The sequence below is a fragment of the Botrytis porri genome (assembly GCF_014898465.1).
Source record: "Botrytis porri strain MUCL 3234 chromosome Unknown BPOR_011, whole genome shotgun sequence".
In the NCBI taxonomy this organism is placed as follows: Eukaryota; Fungi; Ascomycota; class Leotiomycetes; order Helotiales; family Sclerotiniaceae; genus Botrytis; species Botrytis porri.
The window spans coordinates 634,315-651,315 of NW_024066085.1; the positions used below are offsets into that span (position 1 = coordinate 634,315).

The window sequence follows — 17,001 nt, forward strand, 5'->3', positions numbered from 1 at the left end:
ATCAATGAAATGATGTTCAAAACACTTATATTTGAGGATGTGTTAAAAAAGCACGGGAATTGTTTATTTTTTGTTTCATTTTATTTCTCGTCAAAACTTTCATCCACTTTCACAGTCAATATTGATCTGTCCCAATGTTCTCACCCAAACCCATCACCCTATCAAAACCCAAAGGCTACACTATCTTTGCCTCTCTTATTTCCCGGAGTGGTTTCCTCAATGGCTACGATACCGGATCCATTGGTGCAATCACCAGTATGCCATCTTTTACCTCGAAAATCGGAGATCTATCACCCCTACTCCGTGGGTTTACAGTTTCATTAATCATGATGACTGGTGCTATGCCCTCTATTTTTGGTGGTAAATTGGCTGAGAAATCGGCCATCTTTATGTGATTATAGCCGGATCACTTGTTTTACGTTAGGGACGGGAATGGAAGCTGGTGCAGATGAATTGGGGTTTTGTTAGCGGGAAGAGCACTCGCTGGTTTAGGCGAGGGTTTGTGGTTGGGGTGTGTTAGTGTGTGAGTTTGATTGAGATTATTGGATTGAATGATATGCAGTTTCTAACATCAAGCTAAGTATATCACCAAGACAGCACCATGTGCATCACGAGGAATGTTCGTCTCGCTACCACAATTCATGTGACAGCTGGTGTTTGCGCAGGATATTTTACTTGTTTTGGTTCTGCCCGTTTGGAGTCTTCGATGTCGTGGCGAGCGCCGTTTATCGTTCAGTCGTTACCTGCTGTTGTCCTCGCGGCTTTCTGTGCTTACTTTCCGGATTCACCAAGATGGCTACTTCATAAGGGGAGAAGAGAAGAAGCATTACAGGCACTAGAAAGATTGGAGATTGAGAATGAAGAAGCGGAGAAGGACATTTTAGTTCCAGTTCCAGTATCTGTGGATGTAAAGAAGGGAATCAGGGGCTTTTTGAGAATTTTTGAGAAAGAGTATAGGAGCAAAACTTTCTTGGCAGTTTTCTTGTTGGGGGCGTTACAATTAAGTGGGATTGATGGAGGTTTATATATGTGGAATCACTTTCACGGATTTTTAGACTACAGATTACTGACATGAAATAGTACGTACCAACTCTCTTCGAAACTGCAGGTCTCCCTGGAAAAACGTCCACATTTCTCGCTTCGGGTGTGAGTGCCATACTTATGGTCGCCATCACCATTCCAGCTACCTTTACGATGATCGATGGGGGCGTCGTACATCAGGTCTTGTTGGCGGTATCATACTATCTTCGTCAATGTTCATTATCGGCGCACTATATCTTTCAAACTCTGTCCACCCCTATGGGATTGGACGCTGGGTCGTAGTGGTTTTAATTTTTATATTTGCGCTGACGTATTGTACGACATGGGCGGTCATGGGAAAGATTTACGCCAGTGAAATTCAACTCATGAAGACTAGAAATGAGGCGAATAGTTTGGCTCAAGGGGTGAACTTTGTAATTATTGAATACATGAGTGCATGAAGATGATTGACTGATAGCACTATAGTTCACAAATTGGTTGGTGGCGTTCTTGACACCGATTTTTCTGGATCATTCTAGTTATGGTGCTTATTTCATGTTCGGGGGTTTCTCATTGCTGGCCGTTTTTGTAACGGCTATCTGAATGCCAGAGACGCGATTGGGGTCTTTAGAGGACATTCAAGCTGGGTTCCAAAGACTGACGACGAAGAGTGGCAGTGATGATGAGAATGCTGGTAGAAAGATGAATGGTAAGATGAGGTTGAGGAGGCTATTGAAGGGACCAATCTTGGTAGGATTAGCGACACAGACAGAAGGCGTGGTATCAGGAAGTGGAAGTGATGCTAATGGTTTAGGGCCGATGAGGATTGAGTTGAGTGGTTTTTAGGAAAAAGTCACGAGAGTATTAAATTTGTTGTGATGTCGGATTGGATTCAACGAGGTATCGAATGTCTCACGATGACATAATGAAGGATTTGACATTTGAGCCTAGTATAAACCATCGTATTGGACTTATCCAGACCAAAGAGACAAGAAGCACATCGGAAGCTGATGGATTAATCCTGTAGCAATGTGTATATATCAAATTTATATTTTTAACATACCTATGATAATTACAATTTCACCTCTTTACCGAAAACCACCGGTAGACAAGTAAACGACAGGGGCCCATCTATCTATTTCGAATATCTCGGTCTCCACAAAATTAACCCCTCCTCACCCCCTCATGAACGAGACGCGAGGTCGATCGATATAAATGAATCGCCTTGGATCTTGATATATATAATCTTTAATAAGCATAGCTAGTATATATAATTCGTCGATTGACTAAAACATGGAGTAGTATACCATATTATTGAACGCGGGACAAAGCCTCCGGGACGAACCTAAAACTTATTTAGATCGTTGACATCATCACTTTTGGGCGGATTATCCGGAAGGAGCGAGCTATCCAATTGATATCATCATCGTCATCGTCATTGTCGATAAAATCAAATTCCATTACATACCACCTTTTATATATTTTCCTCAATTCCTCTCTTGGTCTCTTGACAACCTTCAAAATCTTTTTGTAACTATAAGTAAGATATTACCACAAAATCCAATTCCCCAACCTCAATCTCACACCTCACACCTCAGCCCAAAATATCTCCAATTCCAATTCCACATTCACATCCACATCCAGAATGGGCATCTCCCACAGCACCGCGCGATACGTCGCTCCCCTCTCCTTCCTCATCGACTTCGCCGCTCAGCAATACGGCATGCTTTCCTCCCCCAACATGAAAGATATCCACGATGCGCATCTTTCCTTTTGGTCTCCCCAACCATACGCCATCGCACTATTCTTTTTCCCGCAACAGATATTCCAATTAGTATGGTTATATCGATTGTGGAAATTAGATCCGAAGAAAAGTATTAAGGAGAAGGAGGAGGTGGATAAAATGATGGATTTTGTACCCTTTTATTGCGTGGGGAATTTGTGTATTGCTTGTGAGTAATCTTATTATCTATCTTTCTTTTAAATAAAAATGAAGGGGGGAATGCAGGGAGAGAAATGATTAGACGAAATGAAACAAAAGAAACACAAATACTAACCCACCCAGCCTGGATGATTTTCTGGAACTCCGCATCCCTCAAAACCGCAAATGTATTCGTCCTCATCAATTCCCTCACCCAACTCTACTACATATTTGCCCGTCAACCCACCATGAACACCCAATCCACCTCTTCCATCCTCACGCACGTAGTTTCCAAAACGTTCGCCGGAATCGGTGTTTTGGATCTCCTCCACAACGGATCGGTAGCCTATTTTGACCACGAGGGACCTTCCACCGCCGTCAAAATCGTTACAGGATTGGGATTCGGTATGTTAGCTAGCAATAGTGATTGGATTTTCGGCGGATGTTTAGTGTATGATTTAGTCGCGTTAGCGGTGGGTCAGAGACAGATTAGAGAGACGGGGTGGAGTAACTTGTTGGGGGTTTATGCGCTGGGTACGGCGGGCTTGGTGGGATTGAGAAATTGGGCGAGGTGAGTGTGCTTATTGTGTGGGTGAAGGGGAGTGAGGAGCCTGCTGATGGATTTTTGTAGGCCGCCTTATGTTTCGAAGGTGGATGGATATGAGGCTACTCCGTCTGATGATGAGGATAGTATTGTTGTCTAGGGAGTGAGTTATTGGATTCATCGCTTATAGGAGGATCAAGTATATATATATAACACTACTGTATAGTTTGGATTGACAAAAGTCAATGAATACTCGATTGACTTAATTCTTAAACCAATGCTTTAACTGTGAGCCCAAAATCTCATTTATGTTGGTAAATAGAAGTACCATGATGGATTGTAATTGACAAGGAAAGTTATTGGAAACCAACACATCAACTCCCATTGACGAGCATGGTTTGAACATCGATCTTGAGATCACATGCGCTTCAAGAAAAAGCTTCCCATGATAAAAGTTTACTAGCACTCCTTCATACATACCGAGATCAACATCCAATTGTGAGATCCAGAGGCCACAGCATCAAAAGTTGTACTAGCATTGAAAACCCCTCCTCCATATGTACAGAGAACCCATCGCAATATATACAATGTCGACATCCCGACCAGCCAGCCAACCATCCATTCACTTGTCTAATAACTATTTCCCTTTTCCCTTTCCTTCCAACCCAGTAAACCCTTATACACATTGCGAGTAATAGGTACTCAAGACCGAGCACGTGTAAGGCGAGGCGCACTATATTCAAACAGTTAGCATTAGCCATGTCAATACAATACCCAACACGCAGCACCAATCAAAGACAACGTGTAAAATGCACCAATCCACAAATCCAAGATGCAAAAACACAAATCTCAACTCACAACTGTAGAACCCGACCATCCAGATCCACCACACTGTCCATAACGCGCAACCGGTGTTCCCGTTCCGCCACTGGCAGCACCGCTAGTGGTCGAAGAAGTACTGATCGTTACACCCACACTCGTGCTCTTACTCGTGCTAGTAATTGCTGAAGATGTAGAGCCCGCAGCGCTGGTTGAGCTCGCCCAGGTAGGTACTGCACTTGGACCTGTGGGCGTCTCGTTGATCGCATCGTTGGCGCGGACGCAGCCGCTTCTGGCGGTGAGCGCAGCAGGACATGCGACTTGTTTGAAAGTGATGCTGGGGTTGTCGGCGTTGAGGAACCAGTCGAAGCGCCAGTAGCAGCCGGCTTGGAGGGCGGCGGGGAGCGAGGCGCATTGAGTGCGGCTGGAGAGGCCGCCGTACTGAGCACCCCACGCTGATGCGGGAGTCGATGGGTATTGATGTGTGCAGGCGTCAAAGATACCGAAACCACCACCGGGAATCTAGACGGAAATAGTTAGTGAGAAATTCACGTGTTTCAGTGATGGGATGAGGGGAGAATGTAGACATACAGCAAGATCGAATTGATTACTTCCCAAATCCCCACCTGTATTAGTAGCCTGAACAATCATCTGTTTACCAGCTACTGGTCCACTTGTGAATGTCAATTGATAACAAGCACAACACCAACTCGCCTCCGTTCCACCCGAGATGGTCGTAGCTGCAAAGCCATAACTCAGTGTATCTGAGACTGCCCAAGGTGTTTGTGAGCCACACATGAATGCAGTACCAGAGGACGAAGCACAATAAGAGACAGCATTGTAGTCGGTGAGTGGGTTGTTCGAGATGTCGCAGGAACTGACAGGGTTGGAACCAGTGGCTAGAGTAGCTTTTTTGGACCAACCGCAGGATGCTTTACAGCAATCCCAGTATCGGGTTGTTGTACCACTTCCGGATGCTTGAGCGTAGATGATTATGGGAAGAAGACAAGAGAATAGAACGGAGAAAACGAGATTGGCCTTCATTGTTGATAAGCTTTGCGTGGGTTCGTTGCAGTATGTCTATTATAACACAGGCCTGAGAGCTCTGTACCTTTTAAAATTCGAATTGAAATGTACTTGAGCAAAGAAGAGAACGCACATTGATCTCAAAGGCAATATGAGAATCTCGGGGGAACCCATTTATACTAAAAAAATGGCGAATGCAAAATATCAAACCATCCTAGCAATTTACCCTGCAGAACCCCAAACATGTCCTGTCATTTCCAGTAATTAATGTCGTCTAACCTAAGCGGCTACACAATTCCCCAGATTATCTTGCAACTATCTGGGGTGCATATGTAAGATTTGATATTAATACTAGGAAATGACGGGCCGTGAAATGATGAAGTTGATGAACTCGTGATTTTGCCTCAATTTATCCGGTTCGCTTGAACGGGAGTTGAGACACTAGTGGATTTTACGCGGATGCCACGTATTGACTAGTGAGAAAAGGACTTCGCTTGAAGGATCATATACTTTATAGGTTCAAGATAATATGGGGACTTCCAATAATCCATTTAAATTCATCGTCACATGCCCACCGTTATATATAGTTTAGTTGGAGGGCTAACGGAAGTACCGGGTGAATATGTGAGAACGTGAGTTTTGGAAGTCCCGAAGTAGAAAATGAAGCCGGGCCCAAGCTGTTATTCGGGATTTGGTAAATACACCAGCAGTGAATTGAAAGAGAGCCTGCAGGGTATTCATAGATACTTCGTCTTATCTATGATCCACTCACCGGATCTATAACCTCAACCGTGTAATAACTGACCACAATACCGAATTCTCTAGTGAATCTCGCCGGAACATTGATACCGGACTACCTATTATGACTGCAACTTTGAGTTTCGAAGTCGTAAGAAAGTTTGTGCCAATGCCACTTTGCCAGCTAGATAAAGAGAAAGTACTATTACCGTTTGAATGCCTGTCTTTACTCTAGCCCGTATCTCATCTTTCATACAGCCCAGGACCTAGTCACCGACCAAAAAAAACACAGAGCGGGATAAAATTTGTATATTTTTGATATACCTTGAAAGGTAGTACATGATAGCAACACCATCCTGCCTCATAATCAGCAAGTCTTACTCCATGGGTCCAATACTTAAGGGCAAGGCAAGGCGATGCATTCAATCTCAATATTGACACCCTTTGGTAACTCCTTGACAGCTACACAACTTCTCGCCGGTCTGTGAGTGATCCATTTTTCATACTCTTCGTTCATTTCGGCGAAATCTTTCATGTCTGTCAAGAAAACTTGAACTTTAACAATCCTGTCGAGAGAGGACTTGGCAGTGACAAGAACTTCTTGGAGGTTTTTGAGAACTGCCTCCGTCTTTTCACGCATTGTTCCTTCTACGAGGTTTCCTTCGAAATCTGCAGGGAGTTGACCGGAAACAAAGACACCGAAAGGTGTCTGCACAGCATGGGACTAATGCTCGAAGAGATTGTTTAATACGGATGAATATTCAAATACTGGTTGAACATTATTGACTTACGTATGGACCAATTGCTGTAGCAGGCTTGTTAGTGTCTAATCTTGTAAACTCGATCTAAAAACTTACGAGCTGGGAGCTTTGCGCTATTGATTGTTGTAATAGACCTCTTGGACTGACCACATAAACCTGCTTCTCTCTTCGCATAGTTGTATCTACCACATCTCAAGCACGGCCGATGTCTAGCTGAGATTGTGTTATAAGCTCCCAAAGTATGTGTCGTCGAGATAGTACTTCGCTGAGGTGTTGTAGAAAGAGTTGTGGTCAGCGAGTGACGAGTAGCCAACCTAATGGCACCGTATCTAGGTACGATTCTTGAAAACATTTCTTCTCCGTGATACCAATGTAATTCTCGTTCGGATTCAGGATATAGTGAAAGTCCAGTATAGCTAGCGATGGAGTATTTTCCCCCCAGCTATTGTAACGGATCACCGAGTTGGGTTTCGAGCAGCTGTTTGTCAGAGCTCTTATCTCAATCTCTTATCCTCACGTGACAGGGCTAATTTTAGACATATATTTCTTGTTGTGCCTTTCCACTTGGTCTCAAGGTTAATAATAAGCACCGGTCAATTACTAGGTAAGAATATGAAAATGTAATAAATGTTGGTGTCGAATATTGATCTGTAAATCTGAATAGTTACATACACAAAAATAATATAAACATGTTCCGTTTTAAGATCAAATCTCTTTCATACCCCTGAGTTGATCAAACAAATGATGATGAAGCTAAAGCTCACTTTAAACAGGCGAGATTCTTAACAAAGTGTCCTATTCTTACGCGGCTTGAAACTTGGAGTAATAATTTCAACCCGTTTCTGTCAAGGGGGCTTCAATCTCTTTAAAAAGTCAATCAACACGAGAGAACAACCATTCATTCCTGCTGGTCTCTTTTGAGATCAATGCTATCTTCTTACACTCTCTAAATAAAGTTGCTGTGAAGCACTCTTGTAAGTTATTCCCAGTTTGGACACAGTTGCGTCGTTTTATCATAGCTTCTGCAACCACACCTCGCACAGGTACATATGTCTAATCTGCATTTCGTCCTTTAGAATCTCTTCTACCCTTTACACTTCAATATGTCTTCCCAAGGTTCCGTTCGAAAACGGAAAGGTGGTTCAGTTCCGCCTCAAGCAAAAGATGCCTCTACTGTTGCGGCACCGCATCCTGAGCTCGATGCTCTGGTGAAAGATTTACAAACCAAAACCGGACCAGAATGGGATTACAGAATTGCATTGGTGATCATTACAATTCTGGCATTCGTCACAAGGTTCTGGGGAATCAGCCATCCTAATGAGGTCGTGTTTGACGAAGTTCATTTCGGCAAGGTAATTTGCATTATATTCCTCCCTTGATAGTTATAGCTTTTCTGACCCATTGTTCAATAGTTTGCTTCATATTACCTTGAACGAACCTACTTTTTCGATGTTCACCCTCCTTTTGGAAAGCTTCTTTTCGCCTTGATGGGCTGGTTTGTGGGATATGACGGGCATTTCCATTTCGAAAACATTGGGGATTCATACATCGACAACAAGGTGCCATATGTGGCTTTCCGCGCTATGCCTGCTCTTCTAGGAGCTTTGACAGTCCCAACTGTCTTCGCTATCATGTGGGAATCTGGTTACACTCTACCTGCCTGCGTTCTCTCCGCTTCATTGGTGCTATTCGATAATGCGCATATTGGGCAAACCCGTTTGATCTTGTTGGATGCCACTCTTGTTCTTGCAATGGCATGCAGTCTTCTCTGCTATATCAAATTCTACAAACTCCGACACATTCCATTCTCGAGAAAGTGGTGGAAGTGGCTTCTTTTGACTGGCTTTGCCTTGAGTTGCGATATCTCCACCAAATACGTCGGTACATTCGCATTTGTTACAATTGGTTCTGCGGTCGCAATCGACCTCTGGAGTTTGCTGGATATCAATCGCCGTCAGGGTGCTTTGAGCTTGCCAGAATTTGGCAAGCATTTCGCCGCTCGCGCTGTTGCCCTTATCATTGTACCTTTCCTGTTCTACTTGTTTTGGTTCCAAGTTCATTTTGCAATCTTGACCAAGTCTGGTCCAGGTGATGATTTCATGTCTCCTGAATTTCAAGAGACTCTTAGCGATAATGCCATGACCGCCAACGCTGTCACTATCAATTACTTCGACAACATTCAAATCAAGCACAAGGAAACGCATGGATACCTTCATAGTCATCCCGATACATATCCTCTTAGATATGATGATGGTAGAGTCTCCAGTCAAGGTCAACAAGTCACTGGTTATCCTTATGCCGATGCCAACAACCACTGGCAAATCATTCCTGCAGGCACATTTGAAGAAGTTGAAGGCCGCCCTGTCAAGAACAATGAAGTTGTTAGATTAAGACACGTTATCACAAACACAATGCTCTTGTCCCACGATGTTGCTTCTCCATATTACCCAACAAACCAAGAATTCACCACCGTTTCCATCGAAGATGCATTGGGTGAGCGTCTAAATGATACTCTCTTTGAACTTCGAATTGAAAACGGCAAACCACGCCAAGATTTCAAGAGTCTCCAAGGACAATTCAAGCTCATTCATTGGCCAAGTAAGGTTGCTATGTGGACACACACAACCCCCCTACCAGATTGGGCCTACAAACAACAAGAAATCAACGGAAACAAGAACTTGGCTCAAAGCTCTAACATCTGGTATGTGGATGAGATACCATCCATTCCAAAGGACTCTCCACGTTTAGTCAAAGAGGAGCGCAAGGTTAAGAGCGTTCCATTCTTGAAGAAATGGTTCGAATTGCAACGAGCAATGTTCTATCACAACAATGCTTTGACTAGCAGCCATCCATATGCTAGCGAACCTTTCGTTTGGCCATTCCTATTAAGAGGTGTTAGTTTCTGGACTCATAATGACACCAGACAACAAATCTACTTCTTAGGAAACCCCCTTGGTTGGTGGTTGGCAAGTAGTTTACTTGCAGTTTATGCTGGAATTTGGGCTGCTGATCAATTGTCTTTACGCCGCGGAGTTGATGCATTAGACAACCGTGAGTCCTATCCTCGCTTAGCCTCAAAAGACTCAACTAACAACCAGTTTAGGTACCCGATCCCGTCTTTACAACTCTACCGGTTTCTTTTTCCTTGCTTGGGCAACACATTATCTACCATTTTACCTCATGGGCCGTCAACTCTTCTTACATCATTATTTACCTGCTCACTTAGCATCATGTTTGATCACCGGTGCGCTTCTTGAGTTCATTTTCAACGTAGAGCCTATTACGGACGATGTTCCATCAGGTGTCGCAAAGAAAGCAGGTGCAGTCAAGAAGCATCTTCCAGCACGTGAAAAACTTGCTGGACAGAACTTGATGATGTCCTGGGCTGCAGTTGGAGTCATTCTTTCTGTTGTGCTTTTCGGATGGTACTATTTCCTACCATTGACATACGGCTACCCAGGCCTTAGCGTCTCCGAGGTCAACGCAAGAAAATGGCTAGGATATGATCTTCATTTCGCCAAATAATTGGAGAACTTGAAGTAGTTCTTAAGAGGCTAGGTGATAATGGGAAAATGTAACAATATTTGGGGGTGTAGGTGACGGATGAATGGTCAAAAATGAAGTGTGATTTGAATTTTGACGTTAGCGATGGGAATTCATGAAAATATGGATCCTCTAGATTATATCTAAAATAAAGATTTCTTGAATTCTTTCTGCTTCCAAACCATTCTGTCGGGTTTTCTTTTGCCTAACTACAATGCTATCATTTGAAATGCTTAATATGCGTCATATTCTCAGGAGAAATCTGACTAGTATAGCGATGACCACAATACTAGTTTACCCAGAGCTTGCTAATGATAATTTGTAATGGAAAAGTAAGTGGAAGGTTCCTGTTACTTATTCTTGAACATTGACTATCAGCGGTAAGCGAGTTGTGTATGTGCGTATTGAATCTCAGATGTCGTTCTTGATAAGTATACAAATACTTACACTAGCTCCTAACTTACGTCATGACACTACTAGCGAGTATCATAGTGCTACTGTGAACAAGAGTACACTTATCTCGTGCGTGAATTTTTGAAATGTAAGAGGATTTCATGAACTCGTTTGGGTTAAAGTTTCACGATGTAGGATAGGGGTGAAGAAATGGTTGGTGGTTTATTGCGATGAGACGATTGTGTGTATTTGCGTTGTGGTACTTTTGATGCTAGGCTCCTCCTTAAATCAACCGAAGAGCTAGTTGTAGGCTCTAGAGCTAGTGTAGATCGCAAATCGGTTTCTATATGACAATTGACCTGCGCAGCTATTATCTTTCGGAGTTTCGCAAACAACAAGATGATAATGATGTTGATTGTTTTCTGTGACAGCTCTACTCGGAGATTAAGATCTTCATCTCCAGAGGATGTTGGTATCTTCCTCCAACGTCCCTTTTTGCAGCCACACGAAAGCTGGTACCAGAAGCCTGCATTCCGCAGGCTGCTTGATGGGGTATAGCGTAAGCATCGTAGAATCATCTACCTATGTAAACCTCAAAAATTAAAGGAGAGATTTCGCAGCCTCAATCACCCTAAATATCAATTCGCCTCGTCCGGAGATCGTAACACAGTCATCCCCTTCCCTCGCCCCCAAACATCAAACTCGGGACACAACATCCACATCAACCACTCCCGAGGCCTTTTATTAGAGACTCACTCAGCCTTACGTATTTGTCAGCTGCAGCGTTCTCTCACCTTTTCCCTCCAATCCGATAATTCGATAATTCGATGATTCATAATGACAAAATCGGGGTATTCACAAAAAAGACCGCTCTATGGAGTTGTTATCTCCGGTCCGGATCCGGATCCGAAAAATATGGAAAGAGAGCCTCCTTAGTCACTGCCTCGTTCTTTCTACTCGTGGAATTCTTGTGAGAAGCGAGTACATATATTTGAGGGTTCGCATTGTAGAAAGGGAAAATAGAAAGTTATCATTGCAATATTCAACTACTTCTTGTGTTCGATACATACAAACCATTACTTCCAGTTCTCCGTCACACACATCATCACTTTCCAAATAAACTACAACCACAAAAGGAAAAGAAAAGGAAAATCATAATCGAAAAAATGCATTTCCTCATCTTAGGTGCATCTGGTAGAACAGGAAGTCTTGTACTTGCTGAAGCTCTCTCACAAAGTACGTATATCTCATCCCTTGACCCCAGTCTCAAGCCAAGCAACTCAGTCCCACCATAAATAAATAAATCCAAGCCTCTCAAAAGTCCCCATCCCATTCGCTAACCCCTACCCACCAGACCACACCGTCACCGCACTGGCACGCAACCCCTCTTCCATCCCCGCCGCCCCCGGCCTCACAATCATCAAAGGCACACCAACCTCTACCACCGATCTCACCAGCGCTTTTACCAGCGGATCCAAAATCGACGCTGTTCTCGTAACCCTCGCATCTAGTCGCGCCTCAGATTCCCCCTTCGCAGCATCGACATCTCCACCTGATTTCCTCAAAAATGTCATCGCGACAGTGACGCAATCAATGGCTGCTCATGGTGTTGAGAAAATAGTCTACATGTCTGCTTTTGGAGTGGGTTCTTCGAATGGCGCGCTTTGGTTACCGATGCGTTTGCTGATTAATAATTCGACGATGGGGAAGGTGGGATTTCAGGATCATGCTGCGGCGGAGGAGGTGTTGAAGGCTTCGGGTTTGGAGTATAGTGTTGTGAGAAGTGCGATGTTGAAGGAGGGAGAGAAGAAGAGTGTTGTGGAGTATGGGGCTGAGGGGAAGGGAATGGGTCATTTGCCGGGTTGTACGAGGAAGAGTGTTGCGGGATACATGGTGGAGTTGGCGGAAAGACAGAAGTGGGAGAATAAGGTGGCGGTTATCTGTAATTAGGGAGTTATAGGTGATTGGAAGTATGGGAAGTGTGATTGCAGGGTTAATGAATGGATGATACAATAGCATGGGCGGAGCCATCAGGTGTGGGGGAATTTAGATCAGTTAGACAGTTTTGCCTTTTGCTTTTGGTGCGTAAGAAGATATCCGTTGTTTTAATAATCTATTCGTTGCTCATTATTTACATAAACTCGAAGACACCTCCAGATATGGTTTGGTGAACTTGTTATGCCAATTTGTTATTCAACCCCCTCGCCCAAAGTTCTTTTTTCAAACAGATTGTAGAATCACAATTAAAATCTCAGCAAAGACGTATTGAAGTCCCAAGTGGCACAATACTATTTTCTATGCCAAAATTCCATTCTTTCAACGTAAAGAGATCCCTCAGATGCACAATTCTTTGCCATAGCTTCTCAAGCATTTCCTACACTCCCCTGATTCTCACAATTCTCTACGAACAATAACTTTTAGACGAATTGCGGGACTAGTTTTTGAACCACTTGTTAGTCTGAATAATGATTGATGGATTCATCGAGTAATGGAATGATTGTTCATACCCCTGTAAATTATGCGTCTTTGAATTATTTCGTCAATGACATACTCGCAGTCTCAATTATGGATCCTCTTCTTTCTTGATGGTAATGCTGGAGCTACCGGGCGCAAAAGTTTGCGGCTGGTTTTCCAGTCCAGGCAGCTGATATATCCCATGCCAACTATTATCCAAGTTGATCAGGTTCAAAAAAGCCTTTGCCTCTTCTAAATCATATCGGAACATGACATTGAATAACCCCCTATATCTCATCATAGTTTGATCCGAGAAGAGTCCAGAGCAAGTTAGGATCTGTTTGTAACATTTAACTTTTTCGTCATGAATTTTTGCCGCCGTTTCGTTCTCGTCGTTAGAATTCATGACCAATCCTCCCCCGTATCGAAAGCAAAAGCGTTGATGCAAATCATTCCTCTTGTTTCTGTTAAGATGCAAAATCTCTATGTGAAAATGTCAATGTGGAAATCTAAGTTCCAGATGAAGAAGTCTTCATACCCAGTATGCTTCTGAACCTATTCAACGGAGACAAACTTATCCATTGTTCATGAAGCTGTGCTTGCATATGAGAAAGCCAACAGTTCTTGATGACATATTCGTATTCCTCGGCCGTAGTTATCGATGGATATCCATGGTTATAAGAGAGCGCGAAGCAGCTAGGTGCAGACAATCCTCTGAATTCAAGGCGAAATCGTAGGTACCCCCCAATCATCTCCCGGAGGGATATTTGTTAGCAGCGAAATCTGTAAATGAAGACAGGCAACAATAACAATCAGCTTCCACTTGAGTGTTTCATCGATTGCCTGGTTTGATCTGGCTATCTTAGCCGCGTCTCTAACCACCTTTTGCGATGCGTAATATAGACTGGGGAGGCTACAGCCCACATTTACTCTAGAAAGGTATGACAGAATGCGAGTCTGGAGATATCTGAGCACGTCGGCCGGAAAGTCATCGACCGTTTTGGAACGCATAGGTAGCCAAGCTGCTAAAGCCAGATCTCTTGCGTAAGATAAATGGCTTTCCACATAGGGGGCTGGCACCGGGTGTAGAGGGGACGCAATAGCAATAATAGCTGCTTTCTGGAAATAAAACAACCTATCATTTCTATCTGGGGAGATCAGTTGACCCTTGTTCCTGGCAAAAAAATCGTCCTTGTCGATGACGAAGAACAGCTGCCCAAGTGTTGAAAAGTAGTATTCAAAAAACCGAATACAAACGTCCTCGTGTGGAAATTTAATGAAGCCGTGAAAGTTGGAAGCTAATCTATCCCCTATGAACGGCACCTGAACTCCAAATTGACGTGAAAGTTTTGCCGTCAACAAATCACGATCATTCTGCTGAGTCGCCCAGGAAAATCCACCGGGATTACTATAATAATGGAGTCAGTGCAAAACTTGAGAATAAACAAAAGCTCTCTACTATTACATACACCCGAGATGCAAACGCAGGATTCATCTATATAAACTGCTACCAGAAAAAATGAAGATAAGTAATAACTCAATGATGAATATTAGATACTTTTCTCTGATAGAGAAATAAAAATTTCTGGAATCATCGAGTGTAATGAGATATTTCTGAGACAGACTCAACGTGAAGAGTAAGCTACGATCGACACGGCTTTTTAGTTGAACAACAATGAAGAAGGCGGCACATATACAATTTATCAGAGAAAGACCTACGACTTTAAAGTCATCACAAGAACAAAACAGTGAAAAACGGAGGATTGATAAGGCAAAGAAGCTGCCGCAAGTTAATATGACCACGGACGATTTTATCCTGGCCTAACAATAATTCATTGTAGATGTGGATCGTAAAGATATTTTCAGTTGAAGAGGAAATGTACACACACTGAGATTAACGCTAGAAGTTGCTGAGGAAAGTGCCATTCAATTCTTTCCTTTTGGATTCTCGACACATACGAAGCAGCAGACCATAAAAGAAGTCGCTCATGTCATACCACGTAATAAGTAGCTACCGCCAATCAACTGTACACCCTCTTTCCCCAACTACTCAACCTTCATTCCACCATCCTCATCATAGAAAATCTCTCTAACCTTAACACACCTCAAATGGTTCTTTCCTTGACTCAAACTAGAATCATGATAAAACAACCACCAGCGTCCTTGAAATTCCACAATACTATGATGAGTCGTCCACCCCACCACTGGCTCCAACAATTTGCCTTTATACACAAATGGCCCTTCAGGCTTGTCTCCTACCGCGTAACACAGGTAATGTGTATCACCTGTTGAGTATGAAAAATAGTATTTTCCTTTAAATTTATGCATCCACGATGCTTCGAAGAACCTTCTATCATGATCCTCTGCACCAATCTTCTCGCCAGTTTTCTCATCCAAGATAGATATTTCCTGGACAGGAGAAGAGAATGAATGCATATCCTCACTCAATTTTCCCAGTCTTGGACCCAGTGCAGATCCAGAAGTAGGCTCCATAGTGCTATATTTTTCCTTTTCGAAAACCTCATGTTGATTTCCCCAGCACTGAAGCTGGCCACCCCATATTCCTCCAAAATAAAGATATGCCTCTCCATCGTCGTCCACAAAACTACAAGGATCGATACTATAACTTCCAGGGATATAGTTCTCGTCGGGAGTAAAAGGGCCTTCAGGTTTATCGCTCTCCGCAACACCGATACGGAAAACACCATTATGGTCGCGAGCTGGGAAATAGAGGTAGTACTTTCCATTCTTGGTGCAGGCGTCTGGGGCCCATAGTTGTTTGGAGGCCCAGGGTACGGAAGAGTTAGAGAGAACGACGCCGTGATCGGTTACCTCACCGGGGATCGAGGACATCGAGAAGACGTGGTAATCTTCCATTGCATATTGATCTCCGTTATCATTGTCTTGGATACCGGTCGGGATATCATGTGAGGGGTAGATATAGAGAGTGTTGTTGAAGACATTAGCCGACGGATCGGCGGTGTAGATGTGAGTAATGAGAGGTTCTTTGTCAGACATTATGGACGTAATTGATGAGGATTTAAACGTTGTAATTGAAAGAAATCAAATTCAAAGGTGAGGAACAGGAGGGGATATTATATGCAGGCACAAGTTGTGGTGGGGGTTCGTTGCATTTATCCATTTATCCACAATACTGGTTAGGGTCAATTAGTTCAGTTGCGGTTAAATAGGGGTAAATATTTTTAAAGTCGGTCCTTTCGTCCACTCTGATTCGTTGGCTGAATAGGCAAGCTTGGCTATCATAAATCTAAATGACATCAAAAATACGGGGAAAAAACCAGTTTGAAATGGTAAAAAGAAATATTGAGAAAACACCACAGAAGACTGGGGTATCCAAGATATCAACCACACGCCAAAGTGAAGGCCAAAGCCCGAGGAATTGAAAGCGTTCTTCGATATTTCAATTTGACTTCGAGCTCCAAGATACATGATCTTGGTGTGCAAACTGTTCCACCTATGGCTTCCAGGTATCCTCGTGGAATGCGAATTGGTACTCGCATTTTCACATATTTATTCAAGGATAAAAAGTACGGATCTTTTCATATTGTGATACAATCAAGGCGCATCGTGCATACCAACAGCGTTCCAGTATCTAGCTATAGACACGACAAAGTTGGCCAAGCAATTCAATAACTTAGAGTACACTTGTACAACAAGATCCAATTATTAATCGTGACATGTTACAACTCCTAGTACGGTCCCCTGATTTAGGACATAAAGTTGATCAAAAGCGTTGAAAGAATCACATCTGATTTTCCAAT

General features: G+C 43.1%; 9 protein-coding genes across 9 annotated transcripts; 5 read left to right on the forward strand and 4 right to left on the reverse strand.

Annotated features, from left to right (window-relative positions):
• Positions 1–134: 134 nt before the first annotated feature.
• On the forward strand, positions 135–1,623 carry EAF01_008217 (uncharacterized protein; the record flags this gene model as incomplete). The annotated part of the gene is made up of 5 exons (XM_038916473.1): positions 135–391; positions 498–523; positions 582–1,019; positions 1,081–1,454; positions 1,507–1,623. 5 exons carry the CDS (start codon positions 135–137, stop codon positions 1,621–1,623), a joined length of 1,212 nt encoding a protein of 403 aa, XP_038767835.1.
• On the forward strand, positions 1,624–1,866 carry EAF01_008218 (uncharacterized protein; the record flags this gene model as incomplete). The annotated part of the gene is made up of 1 exon (XM_038916474.1): positions 1,624–1,866. The coding sequence occupies one exon, from the start codon at positions 1,624–1,626 to the stop codon at positions 1,864–1,866; it is 243 nt and encodes an 80-aa protein (XP_038767836.1).
• A 625-nt stretch (positions 1,867–2,491) lies between these two features.
• Positions 2,492–3,747, forward strand: EAF01_008219 (uncharacterized protein). The gene is made up of 3 exons (XM_038916475.1): positions 2,492–2,972; positions 3,086–3,512; positions 3,573–3,747. Exons 1-3 carry the CDS (start codon positions 2,666–2,668, stop codon positions 3,643–3,645), a joined length of 807 nt encoding a protein of 268 aa, XP_038767837.1. The 5' UTR covers positions 2,492–2,665; the 3' UTR covers positions 3,646–3,747.
• A 9-nt stretch (positions 3,748–3,756) lies between these two features.
• On the reverse strand, positions 3,757–5,528 carry EAF01_008220 (uncharacterized protein). Its single transcript, XM_038916476.1, has 3 exons — positions 4,896–5,528; positions 4,344–4,826; positions 3,757–4,218 (listed from the first exon to the last, which is right to left on the reverse strand). Exons 1-3 carry the CDS (start codon positions 5,346–5,348, stop codon positions 4,162–4,164), a joined length of 993 nt encoding a protein of 330 aa, XP_038767838.1. The 5' UTR covers positions 5,349–5,528; the 3' UTR covers positions 3,757–4,161.
• Positions 5,529–6,465: 937 nt separating this feature from the next.
• On the reverse strand, positions 6,466–7,181 carry EAF01_008221 (uncharacterized protein; the record flags this gene model as incomplete). Its single annotated transcript, XM_038916477.1, has 3 exons — positions 6,466–6,792; positions 6,860–6,873; positions 6,926–7,181. The coding sequence occupies 3 exons, from the start codon at positions 7,179–7,181 to the stop codon at positions 6,466–6,468; spliced, it is 597 nt and encodes a 198-aa protein (XP_038767839.1).
• Positions 7,182–7,506: 325 nt separating this feature from the next.
• On the forward strand, positions 7,507–10,553 carry EAF01_008222 (uncharacterized protein). Its single transcript, XM_038916478.1, has 4 exons — positions 7,507–7,803; positions 7,906–8,181; positions 8,242–9,880; positions 9,933–10,553. Exons 2-4 carry the CDS (start codon positions 7,933–7,935, stop codon positions 10,352–10,354), a joined length of 2,310 nt encoding a protein of 769 aa, XP_038767840.1. The 5' UTR covers positions 7,507–7,803; positions 7,906–7,932; the 3' UTR covers positions 10,355–10,553.
• A 1,138-nt stretch (positions 10,554–11,691) lies between these two features.
• Positions 11,692–12,970, forward strand: EAF01_008223 (uncharacterized protein). Its single transcript, XM_038916479.1, has 2 exons — positions 11,692–12,001; positions 12,120–12,970. The coding sequence occupies exons 1-2, from the start codon at positions 11,932–11,934 to the stop codon at positions 12,713–12,715; spliced, it is 666 nt and encodes a 221-aa protein (XP_038767841.1). The 5' UTR covers positions 11,692–11,931; the 3' UTR covers positions 12,716–12,970.
• A 969-nt stretch (positions 12,971–13,939) lies between these two features.
• On the reverse strand, positions 13,940–14,714 carry EAF01_008224 (uncharacterized protein; the record flags this gene model as incomplete). Its single annotated transcript, XM_038916480.1, has 2 exons — positions 13,940–14,627; positions 14,689–14,714. 2 exons carry the CDS (start codon positions 14,712–14,714, stop codon positions 13,940–13,942), a joined length of 714 nt encoding a protein of 237 aa, XP_038767842.1.
• A 551-nt stretch (positions 14,715–15,265) lies between these two features.
• EAF01_008225 (uncharacterized protein) lies at positions 15,266–16,237 on the reverse strand (the record flags this gene model as incomplete). Its single annotated transcript, XM_038916481.1, has 1 exon — positions 15,266–16,237. The coding sequence occupies one exon, from the start codon at positions 16,235–16,237 to the stop codon at positions 15,266–15,268; it is 972 nt and encodes a 323-aa protein (XP_038767843.1).
• Between the last annotated feature and the right edge of the window lie 764 nt (positions 16,238–17,001).

Excerpts from the sequence above, each read along its gene's own strand:
- EAF01_008219 (XM_038916475.1), top strand. The coding sequence starts at position 2,666 with ATGGGCATCTCCCACAGCACCGCGCGATACGTCGCTCCCCTCTCCTTC. Across the intron at positions 2,973-3,085 it reads GGGGAATTTGTGTATTGCTT|CCTGGATGATTTTCTGGAAC; the intron begins GTGAGTAATCTT and ends TAACCCACCCAG. Across the intron at positions 3,513-3,572 it reads GGATTGAGAAATTGGGCGAG|GCCGCCTTATGTTTCGAAGG; the intron begins GTGAGTGTGCTT and ends GGATTTTTGTAG.
- EAF01_008220 (XM_038916476.1), bottom strand. The coding sequence starts at position 5,348 with ATGAAGGCCAATCTCGTTTTCTCCGTTCTATTCTCTTGTCTTCTTCCC. Across the intron at positions 4,827-4,895 it reads GTAATCAATTCGATCTTGCT|ATTCCCGGTGGTGGTTTCGG; the intron begins GTATGTCTACAT and ends ATTTCCGTCTAG. Across the intron at positions 4,219-4,343 it reads GATGGTCGGGTTCTACAGTT|TGCGCCTCGCCTTACACGTG; the intron begins GTGAGTTGAGAT and ends GTTTGAATATAG.
- EAF01_008223 (XM_038916479.1), top strand. The coding sequence starts at position 11,932 with ATGCATTTCCTCATCTTAGGTGCATCTGGTAGAACAGGAAGTCTTGTA. Across the intron at positions 12,002-12,119 it reads TGCTGAAGCTCTCTCACAAA|ACCACACCGTCACCGCACTG; the intron begins GTACGTATATCT and ends CCTACCCACCAG.
- EAF01_008222 (XM_038916478.1), top strand. The coding sequence starts at position 7,933 with ATGTCTTCCCAAGGTTCCGTTCGAAAACGGAAAGGTGGTTCAGTTCCG. Across the intron at positions 8,182-8,241 it reads ACGAAGTTCATTTCGGCAAG|TTTGCTTCATATTACCTTGA; the intron begins GTAATTTGCATT and ends ATTGTTCAATAG. Across the intron at positions 9,881-9,932 it reads AGTTGATGCATTAGACAACC|GTACCCGATCCCGTCTTTAC; the intron begins GTGAGTCCTATC and ends CAACCAGTTTAG.